A 14,040-nucleotide genomic window follows, 5' to 3' on the forward strand; every position below is an offset into this window, starting at 1 on the left:
GAACTCAGAAATCCGCCTGCCTCTGCCTCCCAAGTGCTGGGATTAAAGGCGTGACGATTTATTTATTTTCTGTATATGAGTACACTTAAGACAGGCTGTCTTCAGACACACCAGACTAGGGCATTGAATCCCATTACTGATGGTTGTGAGCTTACATGTTGGGAATTGAACCCAGGACCTCTGGAAGAAAAATCAGTGCTCTTAACTGATGAGCCATGTCTTCAGCTCCATAGCTCCCCTTTTTTGGTCTAGATAATACATTGCATATGGGGCTGGAGAGATGGCTCAGCAGTTAAGAGCACTGACTGCTCTTCCAGAGGTCTTGAGTTCAATTCCCAGTAACCACATCATGGCTCATAAACATCTGTAATGAGATCTGATGCCCTCTTCTGGTGTGTCTGAAGAGAGCAATGGTGCCCTCATATATATAAAATAAATATTTAAAAAGAAAAAAAAGGAGTTAGAATCAGGAGGATCATGGTTTCAAGGCCAGCATGAGCCACTTAAATTAGAAAGAAATTGTCTGAAGCAAATGGACAATCATTAAAATATGGGTCTTTCTTTTTACAGTTGAGGAATAACCTGTGTGTGTCACACACAATAAGCATGTGCTCTTCACTGTGCCATACTCTGACCTTGATTCTTTTGAAGCTGGCCTTGATCTCACTATGTAGCTGAGGCTGGATTTGGACTCTAGTTCCTTTGCCTCTGCCTTCCCAGTGTTAGGATTATAAGCCTGCAGTTCATCTAGTTGAATCCTTTTCTTTTACATTTTCTCTAGTGTATGGGTGTTTCAATTTGGAACCCATAAGACTGTGATAACTAAGCGGGGTGGTGGTGGTGCACGCCTTTAATCCCAGCACTCAGGAGTCAGAGGCAGGCAGATTTCTGAGTTTGAGGCCAACCTGGTCTACAAAGTGAGTCCCAGGACAGCCAGAACTACACAGAGAAACCCTGTCTCGAAAAACCAAAAAAAAAAAAAAAAAAAAAAAAAGACTGTGATAACTAGAGTGCTAGAGTGTTTGCTTATGAATAGGTCATTGGTCATTCTCTCCACTTAGGAAGAAAATCAGAATTCTGGAAACCACACCTACATGGTAGGGCTGTCCATGAGCGTGGGTGCTTCCCTCCACAGGGAAGCCAGGGAGCCCAGGCAGCCAGCAGGAGGTTCTGAAACTGAAAGCCTTAGCTGGTATTCCTTTCCCTCCTCTGACTTCCCTGAGCTGGTTTCCATAGGCGAGAACAGTTTGAGTTATCCCAGGCTGCCATGCATGACCAGGAGCGCTATGAAGACTCCCACCTAGGGGGATACCGGCGGATCTACCCGGGGCCTGACTCAGAGAAATATGCACCTTTCTTCAAGCACAATGGCTCCCTCTTCCAGGAGACAGCCGCCTCCAAGGCCAGAGAGGAGTGTGCCAGGTACCCTGACTGCATCCCCTCTGTACAAGTGGGTTAGGGGCAAAGCCGACAGCAGATGGCTCGCTCCCTCACAGGGGAAGAGGAGGCCACACACTTGAGAAAAGAGCAACAATTCTAACAGGTTCTTTCTGCGTGCAGGCCCATCCCTGAATGCCTTCACTGGAATGTGTGATGTATATGTATGTAGTACATGTGTGCACACATGTGCATGTGGGTATTGTTCCATAGGCTGGTCACCTTGTGTGTGTGTGTGTGTGTGTGTGTGTGTGTGTGTGTGTTTTGTTTGGTTTTTCGAGACAGGGTTCCCCTGTATAGCCCTGGCTGTCCTGGAACTCACTCTGTAGACCAGGCTGGCCTCGAACTCAGAATCAGTTCTCTCCTTCCACCATGTGGGTTCCAGTAAATGAACTCCGGGAGTCAGGTGGTAACACCTTTACCAGCTGAGCCATCTTGCCAGCCCCGCTTTATTGTTACTTTTTATGTATTCATTTTTAAAGTTTTATGTTTTTAAAACTGGGTCTTAATATATAGCTTTGGCTAGCCTGGAACTTGCTGTATAGATGAGACTTGCTCCAAATACAGAAGCCTGTTTGCCTGTGCTTCCCAAGTGCTGGGACTAAAAGTGCCCCCCATGTCTGGCCTGCTTTTATTTTTTGAGTCTTTTATAGGCCTGAAGCTCACCAACAAGGCTAGGCTAGCTGACCAATGAGAAGCCAGGGACCTGCCTTCTTTTTTTTTTTTTTTTTTTTTGTCTCCCCAGTGCTGAGATACAAGCACGTGCTACCAGGCCCGGCTTTTGTACTTGGATTCTGGGGCTTAAACTCAGGTCCTCATGCTTTCAGGGGAGGGACGTCAGTGCCTGAGTTATCATTCCAGTCCACTAACAGAGCCTTAATGATTCTTTCCTTCACTGTGTTTCCTATGTTCTAATCAATCCCAGCAACACACCAGGAGTTCCTTTCATTAGCCCATCATCCTGTTTTCCCCCACGCCGTCTGCCATCTCTCCTGTGTCTGAAACTGCTGTGTCTTATCAGGCAGCAACTGGAAGAGATTCGCCTAAAGCAGGAACAGCAGGAGAACCCAGGCACCAAGAAGCGCAAGGAAAACAAGGAGCAGAACCAGGGAGAATCAGCGGGGGAGAAAAGCCGATCCAGAACAGCTACCCGGGTCCTTGCCACCAGCCTGCTGTACAGGAACCGGAACCGGGAGAAAGAGGTGTCAGGGGTGTGGCTCTTACCTTCTCACACCAAACTTAATTGGGATTACTAGGGAAGGGATCCCTTGCTGTCCCCTCTCCTTGCTTGAGAGAGACGAGTCTCTAACTCGTAAATTGGATCTGACCTTTTGGAACAGAAGGTGAGAGAATGGACAGCTAAGGGAATCTTACAGTGTGGCCCAGAGAGGGAAGGAGGTAGAGTGGGCCAGGGGTCCTGCAGCCATCCTTGCTGGTGGTCTGAGGCTCGTCTTGGACATCCTGGATCTCTCCTGTCCCTTGTAGCTGCTACCAGTACAAGTGGACACGACGCAGCCTCAGGACATTGTGGAAGAGGAGGAGCTGGAGCGGATGAAGCTCCTGCTACAGAGAGAGAACCTCATCCGCAGCCTGGGCATCGTCGAGCAGCTCACTCGCATGCTGTACCCCAGCCACCGGAGCCACAGAAAGCTTCATGAGTATCGGGTGAGGGTCCCTGCGAAGTCTCTCACAAAGCAAGGGAACAAGGGCTGTGATGCCAACACGTGGTGGTGGTTTCACCAAAGGAGGTTCATGTGATGGCATTTGTCATTGGAGCCTGGGAGAGGCTCTGCTGGTTCCATGATGTCTGTTCCCAGGCTCCCTTGGGTTTGGTGTTGCAATCCAGCCAAGTGCAGCTCCCAACTTTCTCAATTGCAAGAGACCTGTTGTCTCTATTCCTGTTTCACAGTATCCCACAACTCATGACTGACAAATAACAAGGCCACCACCATGCTCAGTGGCTTCTATGTACTCACCCTAGTATTGCCAATGCCCTGGCTCTAATGGGAGCTAAGTAAACAGTCTTGGGCCAACAAAACAGCTGCCGTTTTCACTATTCCCTGGGCTAGTAGCAAACCTGTTGGGCCCTCTGTTTTTGATGAACCCCAAAAGAATAACTAGTTAAACAATGGTTATGGCCTAGGAGAGATTGTTTTATTTCCAATACTCTATCCAGACTCATAAGAAATATGGTAAGGGGCTGCTCTTCTCCTCTAGCCTAGATTTCACCAGGACGGGCTGAGCAGTCAAGAACTGCAACCTGTGAATTTGGTCCCATTGGTGTTCCTGAGAGGGGCTGCCTCAGAGCAGATCCCTCCTCATTTCCTGCAACCACTTCGGCCCCACGAATTGATCCCCAGGATCTTAGGGCCGCTATCAAGCATGAATCCCGCAATTGCACAGCATTCCCGATACCATCTTCAGCCCAAGACCTTCAACTGGATAGGAGATTCAGCAGCCACGGGCCCCTGTTCATTGTCCATGAAGAAATCTGGGAGGCAATATATTTCCAGCTCTAGAGTCAGGCTCACTAGCCGTAAGTATACAAAAAAAAAAAAGCCTTGGTCACTTTTGACTGGTGTAAATTCCCAGTAGCAAATGTTACAGCTGGGCTGCTCCTAGGACACAAAGTGGCATTCCTGGTAGTGTAGGAATGGGGGAAGGCAGTGGACCCGTTTATTTACTTGCTTCTATCTAGTGACCCTGGTGATAAGAGATGACAGACCAGTTCCAGCCCTCAACCAAGGTTAACAAGGAAATGGACATGTAAACAGACTAAGATACAGTGTAGTAGAGATGCTGGAGGGAAGCATGGGATGCTAGTCTTCTGTATTACTGGAGCACAGAAAACACAGAAAGTGGGAAAGAGGTGAGAACATCTCTTTTGTGAGTACTACAACTTAGTGGGGGGTCCATGTCTCTACTGCAGAAGGCCAAGCCAGCAGAAGGCTAGAAGCCATAAACAGAGCCCTGTCAGGATCAGTGCCACCCACTCTAAACCCAAGGCAGGGCTATCTTCTGCAGCCCCAAAGACAGGAAAGTGGCTCATGGACTGAATGCTGCACCTTGCCCTCCATGGTAAACCCTGACCACAGAGGAAGCAAGGCTGGGGACCTTCCCCTCTGCCCTGCCTCTGCACCAGTACTGCAGCATTCCAGCCCACTCCTCAACATCATCCAACACAGGTAGAAGGAGGAAAACCCAGCACTCAACCAAAAGAGCAAGTGGTCTTCAATCTTTGCTAATTGAAAGACTGCCAACAAGTTCCAGATTGAAAAGCTCTGGCCAGGACCTTTGTTTGCAAAAGGCAAAAAACACGGAGACACCAAGAATTCTTCAACATTCTAAGATTCTTTGGGAATCCGTAAAGACTAAAAGATGAAGAGCTAAGGCCAGCTTGTATGCATCGCTGCTCACCAAGCCTTAGGCCGAGTCTATCCCTAAGTGATGGGTCTGAACCCTGGGTGTGGCTTGGGGCTGGAGGTCACTGGGCCACAAGGAGTTCCTTTCCCGGAGGAGTGGTCGCCATCAGAAGATTGCTGAGGGTTCGCCCTTCCTGCCACAGTGGCAGAATCAGGCAGGCCTGGGCAGCCTGTGCCAGAGGGGCGGCTCTGGGCAACTGAACCTGTCTTTTTATTAAAGTTTATGTCGTTTTCCAGGCGCGTGCTGTACCTCCTTTCGGTTCTCCCGTCTGAGGCAAGCTCTTCTCATAGTTACAGTAGGGACGCCCAGCCCAGCCTGGTGACTAAGGCCTGTAATCTCAGTTACTTAGGAGACCGAGACAAGATGATGATGATGAATTTAAGGCTAGGACAGGTCAGACCGTCTCAAACATTTTTTTACTTTTTAATGGCTAGGGAGATAGCTCAGTGGCAGTAGCTTGCCTAGCATGTACAAGGCTCTAGCTTGGCTCCCCAGCATCGCGAAACCAAAATAAGCTGGAAAGGGTGGGCAACCGGACAATACAAGGCAGCTCCCGCCCACCCAGTAAACGAAAGGCGTACGATACCGACCAACTTCCGGTTATTCCTTTCTGCTTCCGGGTTCGCCCTCCCACTTCCGGTGCTTTCCGGTCGCGAGCTGTAGAAACCACCTCGCGTCGCGATGGCGCTCTCTCTGAGCCTCTTGTTGGGCGGTCGTGTGCGCGCCTCTGTCGCTCGCTGTGGGTTCGCGTCCCAGGTCACGGCGGGCCCGGGTTCTGTCAGCCGCGAGCCGGACCCCGAGTCCGACTGGGAGCCGGAGGAGCGGGAGCTCCAGGAGGTGGAGAGGTACCTGCTTCGTGGCGGGCCCTCAGCCTGGAGTTAGGCTTCGCGCCCCGGCGCTCCTTGCGGGGACCCCCTAGCTCCGGGTCCGCACAGGCTCTAGTTGCTTCTCATCCGATGTCTAGGGCACAGGGGCAAGTGATCAGCACCCTTGAGACCCTAGGTCCCGTTGCTTAGTGACGTGTTTCATCACCCGTTAGAGTTCGGCATGCTTACGTTCAGGTGCAGGAGGCGTTAGCTTTCTGGGGGCAGTGTACCCGGAGTGCTTTAACCTGGCAGACATGGCCGAGCTGCCTTTTGCGGTCAGACGAGAGGGCTGGGCTCTCCAAGATTTAGTCGGATACTTTTTTGAAACACTCGTCTTGCTTCCAAGCTTGGCTTTTGCCATTGATTCTTTTCCCCCAGCGCTTTGAAACGACAGAAAAAAGCAATGCGATTCCAGAAAATAAGAAGGCAAATGGAAGCTCCCGGGGCACCACCCAGAACACTGACTTGGGAAGCCATGGCACAGATCCGGTAAGACGTTGCATGGGATTTACCTTTTGGGGGATTCTAAGTATTTAGTATTATTTTTTAAATAGAAAGCATCATGATAAGGAACTTCCTAAACCTGTCCAGATTTTTTTTTTTTTTTTTTTTTTTTGCCATGCTGGGATCAGCACAGGGACTTGCTTATGGTCCACTGAAGTTATCAATCACCTCCTAACGACGTACCTAGCTTGATAGGTATATTATGGACAGTTGGTTGAAGTTTTGGGAGGCACTTTTCTTCTTCTTCTTCTTTTTTTTTTTTTTTTTTGGTTTTTCGAGACAGGGTTTCTCTGTGTAGTCCTGGCTGTCCTGGAACTCACTCTATAGAGCAGGCTGGCCTCGAACTCAGAAATCCGCCTGCCTCTGCCTCCCAAGTGCTGGGATTAAAGGCGTGCACCACCACGCCCAGCGACACTTTTCTTCTTTTTCGGGAACCTCATGTAGCCAGCTGGCCTCCAGGACACTAGCCAAGGATAGCCTTGAACTCCTGTCTTCCTGCCTCTGCCTTCTGAGTTCTGTAATTGAAATTAAAAGTGAAACTAAAAGTATGTACCAACTCTCCTGAATTTTTATTTTATTTACTTATTTATTTTTTTGACAAGACCACTCTGTGGACCAGGTTAGCCTGGAATTCTTGGGGCAATCCTCCTGACTCTGCCTCCCAAGTTCTGTGATTGCACTGTGTATGAGTCACTATTTTTTTTAAAGATTTATTTATTATATGTAAGTACACTGTAGCTGTCTTCAGACATTCCAGAAGAGGGAGTCAGATCTTGTTACGGATGGTTATGAGCCGCCATATGGTTGCTGGGATTGGGTGCTCTTACCCACTGAGCCATCTCACCAGCCCGAGTCACTACTCTTACTTGAAAGGGGTCTTAAATGAATTTTCTTTAAGGGAGCTGGAGAGATGGCTCAGTGGTTAAGAGCACTGGCTGCTCTTCCAGAGGTCCTGAGTTCAAATCCCAGCAACCACATGGTGGCTTACAATCATCTGTAATGTGTCTGAAGACAGCTACAGTGTACTCATAGATAAAATAAATAAATATATGTTTTTCCCCTCTCCTCTTTTAGGAGCTTGGGGAGATAGCTCAGTTGGTAACTTGACTGGCAAAATGGGGATCTCAATTTGGTTCCTCATTACCCATGGAAAAAGCCTGATGTGGTGGCATGCTCTTGTACTTGTAATTCTAGAAGTGCTAAAATGGGAAGCAGAAACAAGGCATACCTCTGGCGCTGGAAGGTGGGTTAATCTAGCCTACAGGGTGAAGTTGCAGATCAGTGAGAGACTCTGTCTCCAAAAGATAGAAGGTGTTGGAAGGCCAACGTTAGGGTTTGTCCTCTGACCTCCATGTGCCCAGACACACACATGCACCCTTCACACTTGAACACAAGTTAATTTTATTTCCTATTTAAGCTAGTTTGGCTTATGAACAACTGAAATCCCATCATTGAGGAATGGGACAGAGCAGGTGGATCTGTATGAAAGCTCTGGGGGTCTACATAGTGAGTTTTGGGGCAGCTAGGGCTATATAGTGAGACTTGTTTCGAAACAAGATTTTTGAGACAGACTCACATATCCCAGGTTGGTCTCAGATGTGTTAATCTAGCTAAGGGTGACTTTCTGATTCTCTTGCCTCTACTTCTTGAGTGCAGGGATGACAGCGTGTTATCACCACATCTGGTTTATATAGTGCTCAGGATTGAATTTGGGGCTTCTGTGCATGCAAACCCCTACCAACTGAACATCTTAAAAATCCCCCCTTTTGCCGGGCGGTGGTGGCGCACGCCTTTAATCCCAGCACTTGGGAGGCAGAGGCAGGTGGATTTTTGGGTTCGAGGCCAACCTGGTCTACAGAGTGAGTTCCAGGACAGCCAAGGCTACACAGAGAAACCCTGTCTCGAAAAACTAAAAAAAAAAAAAAAAAGAAAAGAAAAGAAAAAAAAATCCCCCCTTTTTGTTTTTTCTAAGGTTGCTTATTTGTTTTTGCTTTGCCTTTTTAGACAGCCTTTACTAGGTCGTTCAGGATGGTTTGAAACATTATCAAGACCTAACATTGCTATCATCAGACAGCAGTTGGTGGCTGTTGGTTGACATGAACTGATCTGATTGACAGTGGCCAGGTTATTGCTGTCTGTACACAGGTACAGAATTAGTTGGCACAGTCTAAGGACTGCATTTGAGGTGTCCAAGTTTTTTTCTTGTCTGTCACTACTAGCATTATCAATTTAGCTCTTCTCATAGGAGACTTATTTGTAATTTGAAAAACTGTTGCTCTCCCCCCTCCCCCCCGTAGGTATTTACATGAGGAATTCGCAGAGTCCTGGTCAGTTCCAAGGTTGGCAGAAGGCTTTGACGTCAGCACTGATGTTATCCGAAGGGTTTTAAAAAGTAAGTTTGTACCCACTTTAGAGCAGAAACTGAGGCAGGACCAAAAGGTCTTGAAAAAAGCTGGGGTTACCCGAGTGGTTTGGCAGCTCCCCGTTTCTGAAGATACCTTGAAGCCGCTCAGTGCAGGCCGCTCTGTGAGTGCAGGCCGCTCTGTGTCTGGCCTGCTGATGGCAGGGGATGACGTCTCCTCTGAAAGTCAGAATCACAGCCCAGCATTGAACGTGGTAAAGTCAAACACTCACAGCACAGACGCACAGAAGAAACGGGAAGGAAGGAATAAAAGAAGCCAAGTCTTGGAAGAGAGCGAAGTGCCTACCACCACAGCCTTGGGTCATCAGAGAGAGCTTCAGAAAGACAGCACCAGTGATTCTGAGGCCACCGGAAGAGCTGACAGTGATAGATTACCAAGTGTTGAGAAGCTGGAAGAGCTGAAGGCTGGGGAGCTAGGTGACCAAAACTTCAGCAGCAAAGTAGTGCAGAGAGGGCCTGAGTTCTTTGACAGCAACGGAAACTTCCTCTACAGAATTTAAGCCTGGTCCTGGCTTTTGGAGATGTCTTGACACAGCTGGACAGATGGACTTGAAGCTGCCAGCATTTTTGCACACCGTTGGCCACTTTGGAGTAAGAGTTGGTGAGGCTAGGATGTGGGTGGAGGAGCTGCTTAGGTAGGGTCAAGCCCCATGGGTCCCCCCCAGATCCAAGCACTCATTCATCTTTGTTGCTTGGGGGTCTCTCTGTTGAGAACAAGAATTATATGTATCCTGTGGGGGATTTTTATGATACTATGTTGGGAGGAAATTGAAAGATTGCCCCCTGATCTCATTTCTTTTCTAATCACTGAACAATCTATTCTTGATCTGTTTAAACAATTGGTTTCCTTCTGTAGGAAATAAAGTGAAATGGAGCAGTTTGTTGCTTGGCTCTCTTCGCGGCAGAATTTACTTGATCTCTGGAGAGGGATGTAATAGAAAAGGTAGAAGGAAAAGTGTTGTTGGTCATTAGAATCTGGTGCATGGTACAGAAGAGTCCTACCCAACAAAAGACAGTGCAGAGGCTCCTCTCACTGCTCCTCTCACCTCTCACCTCTAACTTTAACCTCTTAAAGTTAGATTTTGTATGTGTGCCGGGATGCACATTGCTGATGCCATAAGACAACTTGTAGCAATTGGTTTTTTCTTTCCACCATGTGTGCCTTGGAGATAGAACTCAGGTTGGCAGAAAGAACCTGTACCTGCTGAGCCGTGCCACCAACTTCCATTGCAACCAAAACTTGGACTGAGTTGCTGGGGTTCTGAAAACAATTTGGGAGTGGGAACAAATTGCTAACCATTAACTCCAAACTTTAATGGTTAAAGGCTTAGAGTTCCTAACACAGTCTTGTACACTGCATGCTAAAGTTAAACTTTACTATTCCAGTTGATGCCAGCTTTTCCTAAAGATGCTGTGAGTATATGGGAACCCATCCCTTGTACCCAGGAACAGACCTATGATGCCTACTGGAAAATGGAAATTCTGGGGCTCGAACCCAGACCTCCACTGCAATTGCACCAATATGGCATGGCTGTTTTAGGAGTAACACTACAAATGCTGTGGTAGAACATGAAGCAGGCCAGCAGCAGCAAGACGCCGTTATAGTATTGATTGGCATCTTTTGTTTTTGAAATAGCGGCCTTACTAGCTCAGGTTGGCCTGAAACAGCAGTCCTTTTTCTCATTCTTGGAAGTGCTGCAATTGTGGGCTTCCGCCGTTATTTCCCTAGAGGTGTCCCCAGCCACCCAGTCTAAGGCTGGGTCATAATGGTCTACGACTCTACCCTTATTTTCTGCAGTTGATGAGATTAATACTACCAGCATCCTTCACTTTCCTTCATTTTGAAAAAAGACCCCAGGGCTGGTGAGATGGCTCAGTGGATAAGAGCACCCGACTGCTCTTCCGAAGGTCCGGAGTTCAAATCCCAGCAACCACATGGTGGCTCATAACCATCTGTAACAAGATCTGACTCCCTCTTCTGGGGTGTCTGAAGACAGCTACAGTGTACTTACATATATAATAAATAAATAAATCTTTAAAAAAAAAAAAAAGAAAAAGAAAAAAGACCCCATGAAGGGAAGAGACCTGTATATTTCCCAATGTTTCTAAGTACTGCCAGATCTCCATTTAGACTGAAGAACTTCCTAATGATGAGGTGCTGTGGCAGCACTATCTTAAAGGTTTGCCATCTTACCCACCCAGACCTCAGCCAAGGCACATAAGCTTCTAGCCTGGCCTTTCTGCTGTGTCCTATTGTCTTAGAAACGCCTAGGCTGGGAGACTAATTCAAGTTTTGTGGGGTTTCCTTGGTTTTGTTTTTAAAGGTTTATGTGTTATGGGTATTTTGCCTTCATGAACATATATGTGCACCTCATGCATGTCTGGTACCTTGGATCCCTGGAAGTGAAGTTACAGATAGTTGTGAGCTGTTATGCGGGCACTCGGAATTGGACCTCAGTCCTCTACAAGAGCAGTCAGTGTACTTAACCACTGAGCCATCTCTCCAGCCCCTCTCCCTGCTTCAGTATCCACTTGCTGTGGCTATAGGATTTCATGGGTTCTTGTTTTGAGGCCATCAAGTTTCACATGAACATCAATCACACTGAATGAGGTAGAAGTGCACTTGGGAGCGCAGGAGGAAAATGGGAAGTCGGTATCACTTGAGCTGGAAATAAAGCAGCCACAGAGGGCTGGTTACCTCAGGAACTTGGGTTGGTGGACCACAACATAGAGGCATACTTCTCAGCTCTAATGAAGGAACATGCGGGAGAAGGCCTCTTGGGCCACCTCTATTCCTCAGTGCGGAGCACACCAACTGGGTTAAGATGGTGTGAGGCCAGGCAGAGGTCAACATGAAGCATGAAGCACTATTGGCTTAAAACAAACAAACAAAAAAACTGATTGTAATGGTGCTGGAGAGTGAATCACCCAACGTGTTTTTTTGTTTGTTTTTCGAGACAGGGTTTCCTCTGTATACCCCTGGCAGTCCTGGAACTCACTCTGTAGACCAGGCTGGCCTCGAACTCAGAAATCCGCCTGCCTCTGCTGGGATTAAAGGCATGTGCCACCACGCCCGGCTCTCAGCCTGTTTTTAAAGTGACTTATCGGGTTGGTTGGTTTTCTAAACAGGATTTTGTTGGAATGTTCCTTTTAACCCTTTGTGGAGAGTAGGGTAACAAATTCAAGAGATTAGGAAGAAAGAATCAAGTGTTACACTCTGCAGAAAGGATGCCAGCATAGGGTGAAGGCATCAATAACTAACATGCTGCTTTGGTGCCAGGTGATAAGCTGGTCATGAGAAAGTCCTGCCCTCTACCCCCATAGGCTGTCTGGGATTCACAGTCTAGCATAACCTTCGCATGTTCCCCATCCTATTGGCTTAAGAGGCAAGACCTTTTAATATAAGTAGTTTGAGACTTGAGGCTGTTTCCCCTTTTGTAGCTAATTTTTAGGGGTCAGGGGCTGGTGAGATGGCTCAGTGGGTAAGAGCACCCGACCGCTCTTCCGAAGGTCCGGAGTTCAAATCCCAGCAACCACATGGTGGCTCACAACCATCCGTAACAAGATCTGACTCACTCTTCTGGAGTGTCTGAAGACAGCTACAGTGTACTTACATATAATAAAATAAAATAAAAAAGATTTAAAAAAATTTTTTTTTTTTTTGAGATAGGGTCTCTATGGTACAGCTATGTAGACCAGGCTGGTCCTGAAGTCACAGATCTCCTGCCTCTGTCTACCCAATGCTGGGTCTGGCTGTAGCCGTTCTTGGTTACTCTGTAGGTTCTTTCTTTTCACCCTTCTCCACCCCTGAACACTAGATAAGAGAAAAAAGGATAGGGAGGAGAAGAAAGAGACCCCTGAATAAAAGCAGGGGTCGGAAAGGGGCAACGTTATCATTAGACTACTACATGGTAGGGGGGGGGGGGGGGGGGGGATAAGTTCCTGGGAGTAAGTTTGATCTTCTCAGCCAGGATATCTAATTTCTTCACTCACGACTAAACAAACCACAACCAACAACCCATCGTGCCTCTTGGGGCCCTAGGATGTATACTCTCTGAAAAGGCCCCAGAATTCCAAATGTCACACAATCTCAGAAACTATCTGCAGCTGGCAGAATCATGCCCTTGCCAGAGCACAAGGCAAATCATAGTTGATGTGAACCATCTGAAGCAGCCTCATATCCCACACCTGGGGTTAGAATGAAAACATGTTCTAATTCCTTTGGGTTTTCTTGTTTGTTTTGGTTTTTGTTTTTTGTTTTTTTGAGACAGGGTTTCTCTGTATAGCCCTGGCTGTCCTGGAACTCACTTTGTAGACCAGGCTGGCCTCGAAGTACTGGGATTAAAGGTGTGCGCCACCACGCCCGGCTAATATTTCCATTTTTAAAAAAATAAACCAAAATTCCAAAATTTTTACTACACCTGGCCTCAATATATTTCTTATACCTCTCACCTCTTTTCCTCTTGGCTATTTATTTTTAGAAGCTAGGTCATTTGTCTCAGATGAGTTTCTGCTCTGGGGAAAAAGAAAAAAAGACCCCATGAAGGGAAGAGAGCTGGGGAGGCAGGGAAGGGGTTGGCCAGAGGTTGAGTTGGAGCCCTTGCTAGCTGCAGCCAGCTAACCTTGTGAGGCAGGGTCTTCCGATGAGCCCAGGGCCAGGCGATTAGGTCAATCTAGAGACAGCTTGCCTGAGGGTCCCCAGCCTCTGACTTAGGAGTGCTGAAGCTACTGAGCTGATGCCACACCCACTTAGCATGTTTGTGGGTGCTGGGGATCCAAACTAGTCTCCACCCTTTCATCCACTGAGCTGTACCCCAACTTCCCACAACCTTCCTTGGAGACCAGAGTAGCCAAGACCACCTGATCCTTCTCCCTCCTTTGAAGGGTTGGGTCTGCAGACACCCACCAAGATGATAGAATGCCTTTGTTTTCTTTCTTTTTTAAACAATAAAGTATTATACCTCACCGTTTCTCCCATTGTTTTTGTTTTTTGAGACAGTGTTTCTCTGTATAGCCCTGGCTGTCCTGGAACTCACTCTGTAGACCAGGCTGGCCTCAAACTCAGAAATCTGCCTGCCTCTGCCTCCCAATGGCAGTACCACCAGCTGACTACTGTATTTTAATCTGTACAGTTGTTTTGTAGCATGACTGTGCTACAAGCTTACTCATTTCTCCCATAATGGCCATTGACAAATCTAACTCCAATAGCCAAGGGTTACAGCTAGCAAGCCTTAACTTTCTTTCATAGTCTAACACATTTCATTCCTCTTACACTGCTTGCTTGCCTTCTATTACCAGGAAGCCAAAGACTGAATAGTTGGAGGCTAAATTAACATGAGACTCCAGCAATCAGTGCTCTGCAGACTATATCACACACACACACACACA

General features: G+C 47.4%; 2 protein-coding genes across 3 annotated transcripts in view; both read left to right on the forward strand.

Moving 5' to 3' along the window:
• The window catches only part of LOC110331402 (tubulin polyglutamylase TTLL13), a 14,953-nt gene extending 9,856 nt beyond the window's left edge, over positions 1-5,097 (forward strand). Inside the window, exons 11-15 of one of the 2 annotated variants that reach the window (XM_021211958.1) lie at positions 1,237-1,422; positions 2,459-2,639; positions 2,923-3,102; positions 3,655-3,977; positions 4,627-5,097. In XM_021211958.1, the coding sequence (XP_021067617.1) occupies positions 1,237-1,422; positions 2,459-2,639; positions 2,923-3,102; positions 3,655-3,977; positions 4,627-4,819 (1,063 nt within the window). In that variant the 3' untranslated portion in view covers positions 4,820-5,097. Of the gene's footprint in view, positions 1-1,236; positions 1,423-2,458; positions 2,640-2,922; positions 3,103-3,654; positions 3,978-4,366 lie in introns of both variants that reach the window. The other variant, XM_021211949.1, reaches the window with a different exon arrangement.
• Positions 5,098-5,496: 399 nt separating this feature from the next.
• On the forward strand, positions 5,497-9,733 carry Ngrn (neugrin, neurite outgrowth associated). The gene is made up of 3 exons (XM_021213296.2): positions 5,497-5,705; positions 6,105-6,215; positions 8,528-9,733. Exons 1-3 carry the CDS (start codon positions 5,542-5,544, stop codon positions 9,150-9,152), a joined length of 900 nt encoding a protein of 299 aa, XP_021068955.1. The 5' UTR covers positions 5,497-5,541; the 3' UTR covers positions 9,153-9,733.
• The last annotated feature ends 4,307 nt before the right edge of the window (positions 9,734-14,040 follow it).

Source organism: Mus pahari, chromosome 1 (assembly GCF_900095145.1).
Source record: "Mus pahari chromosome 1, PAHARI_EIJ_v1.1, whole genome shotgun sequence".
Lineage (NCBI taxonomy): Eukaryota > Metazoa > Chordata > Mammalia > Rodentia > Muridae > Mus > Mus pahari.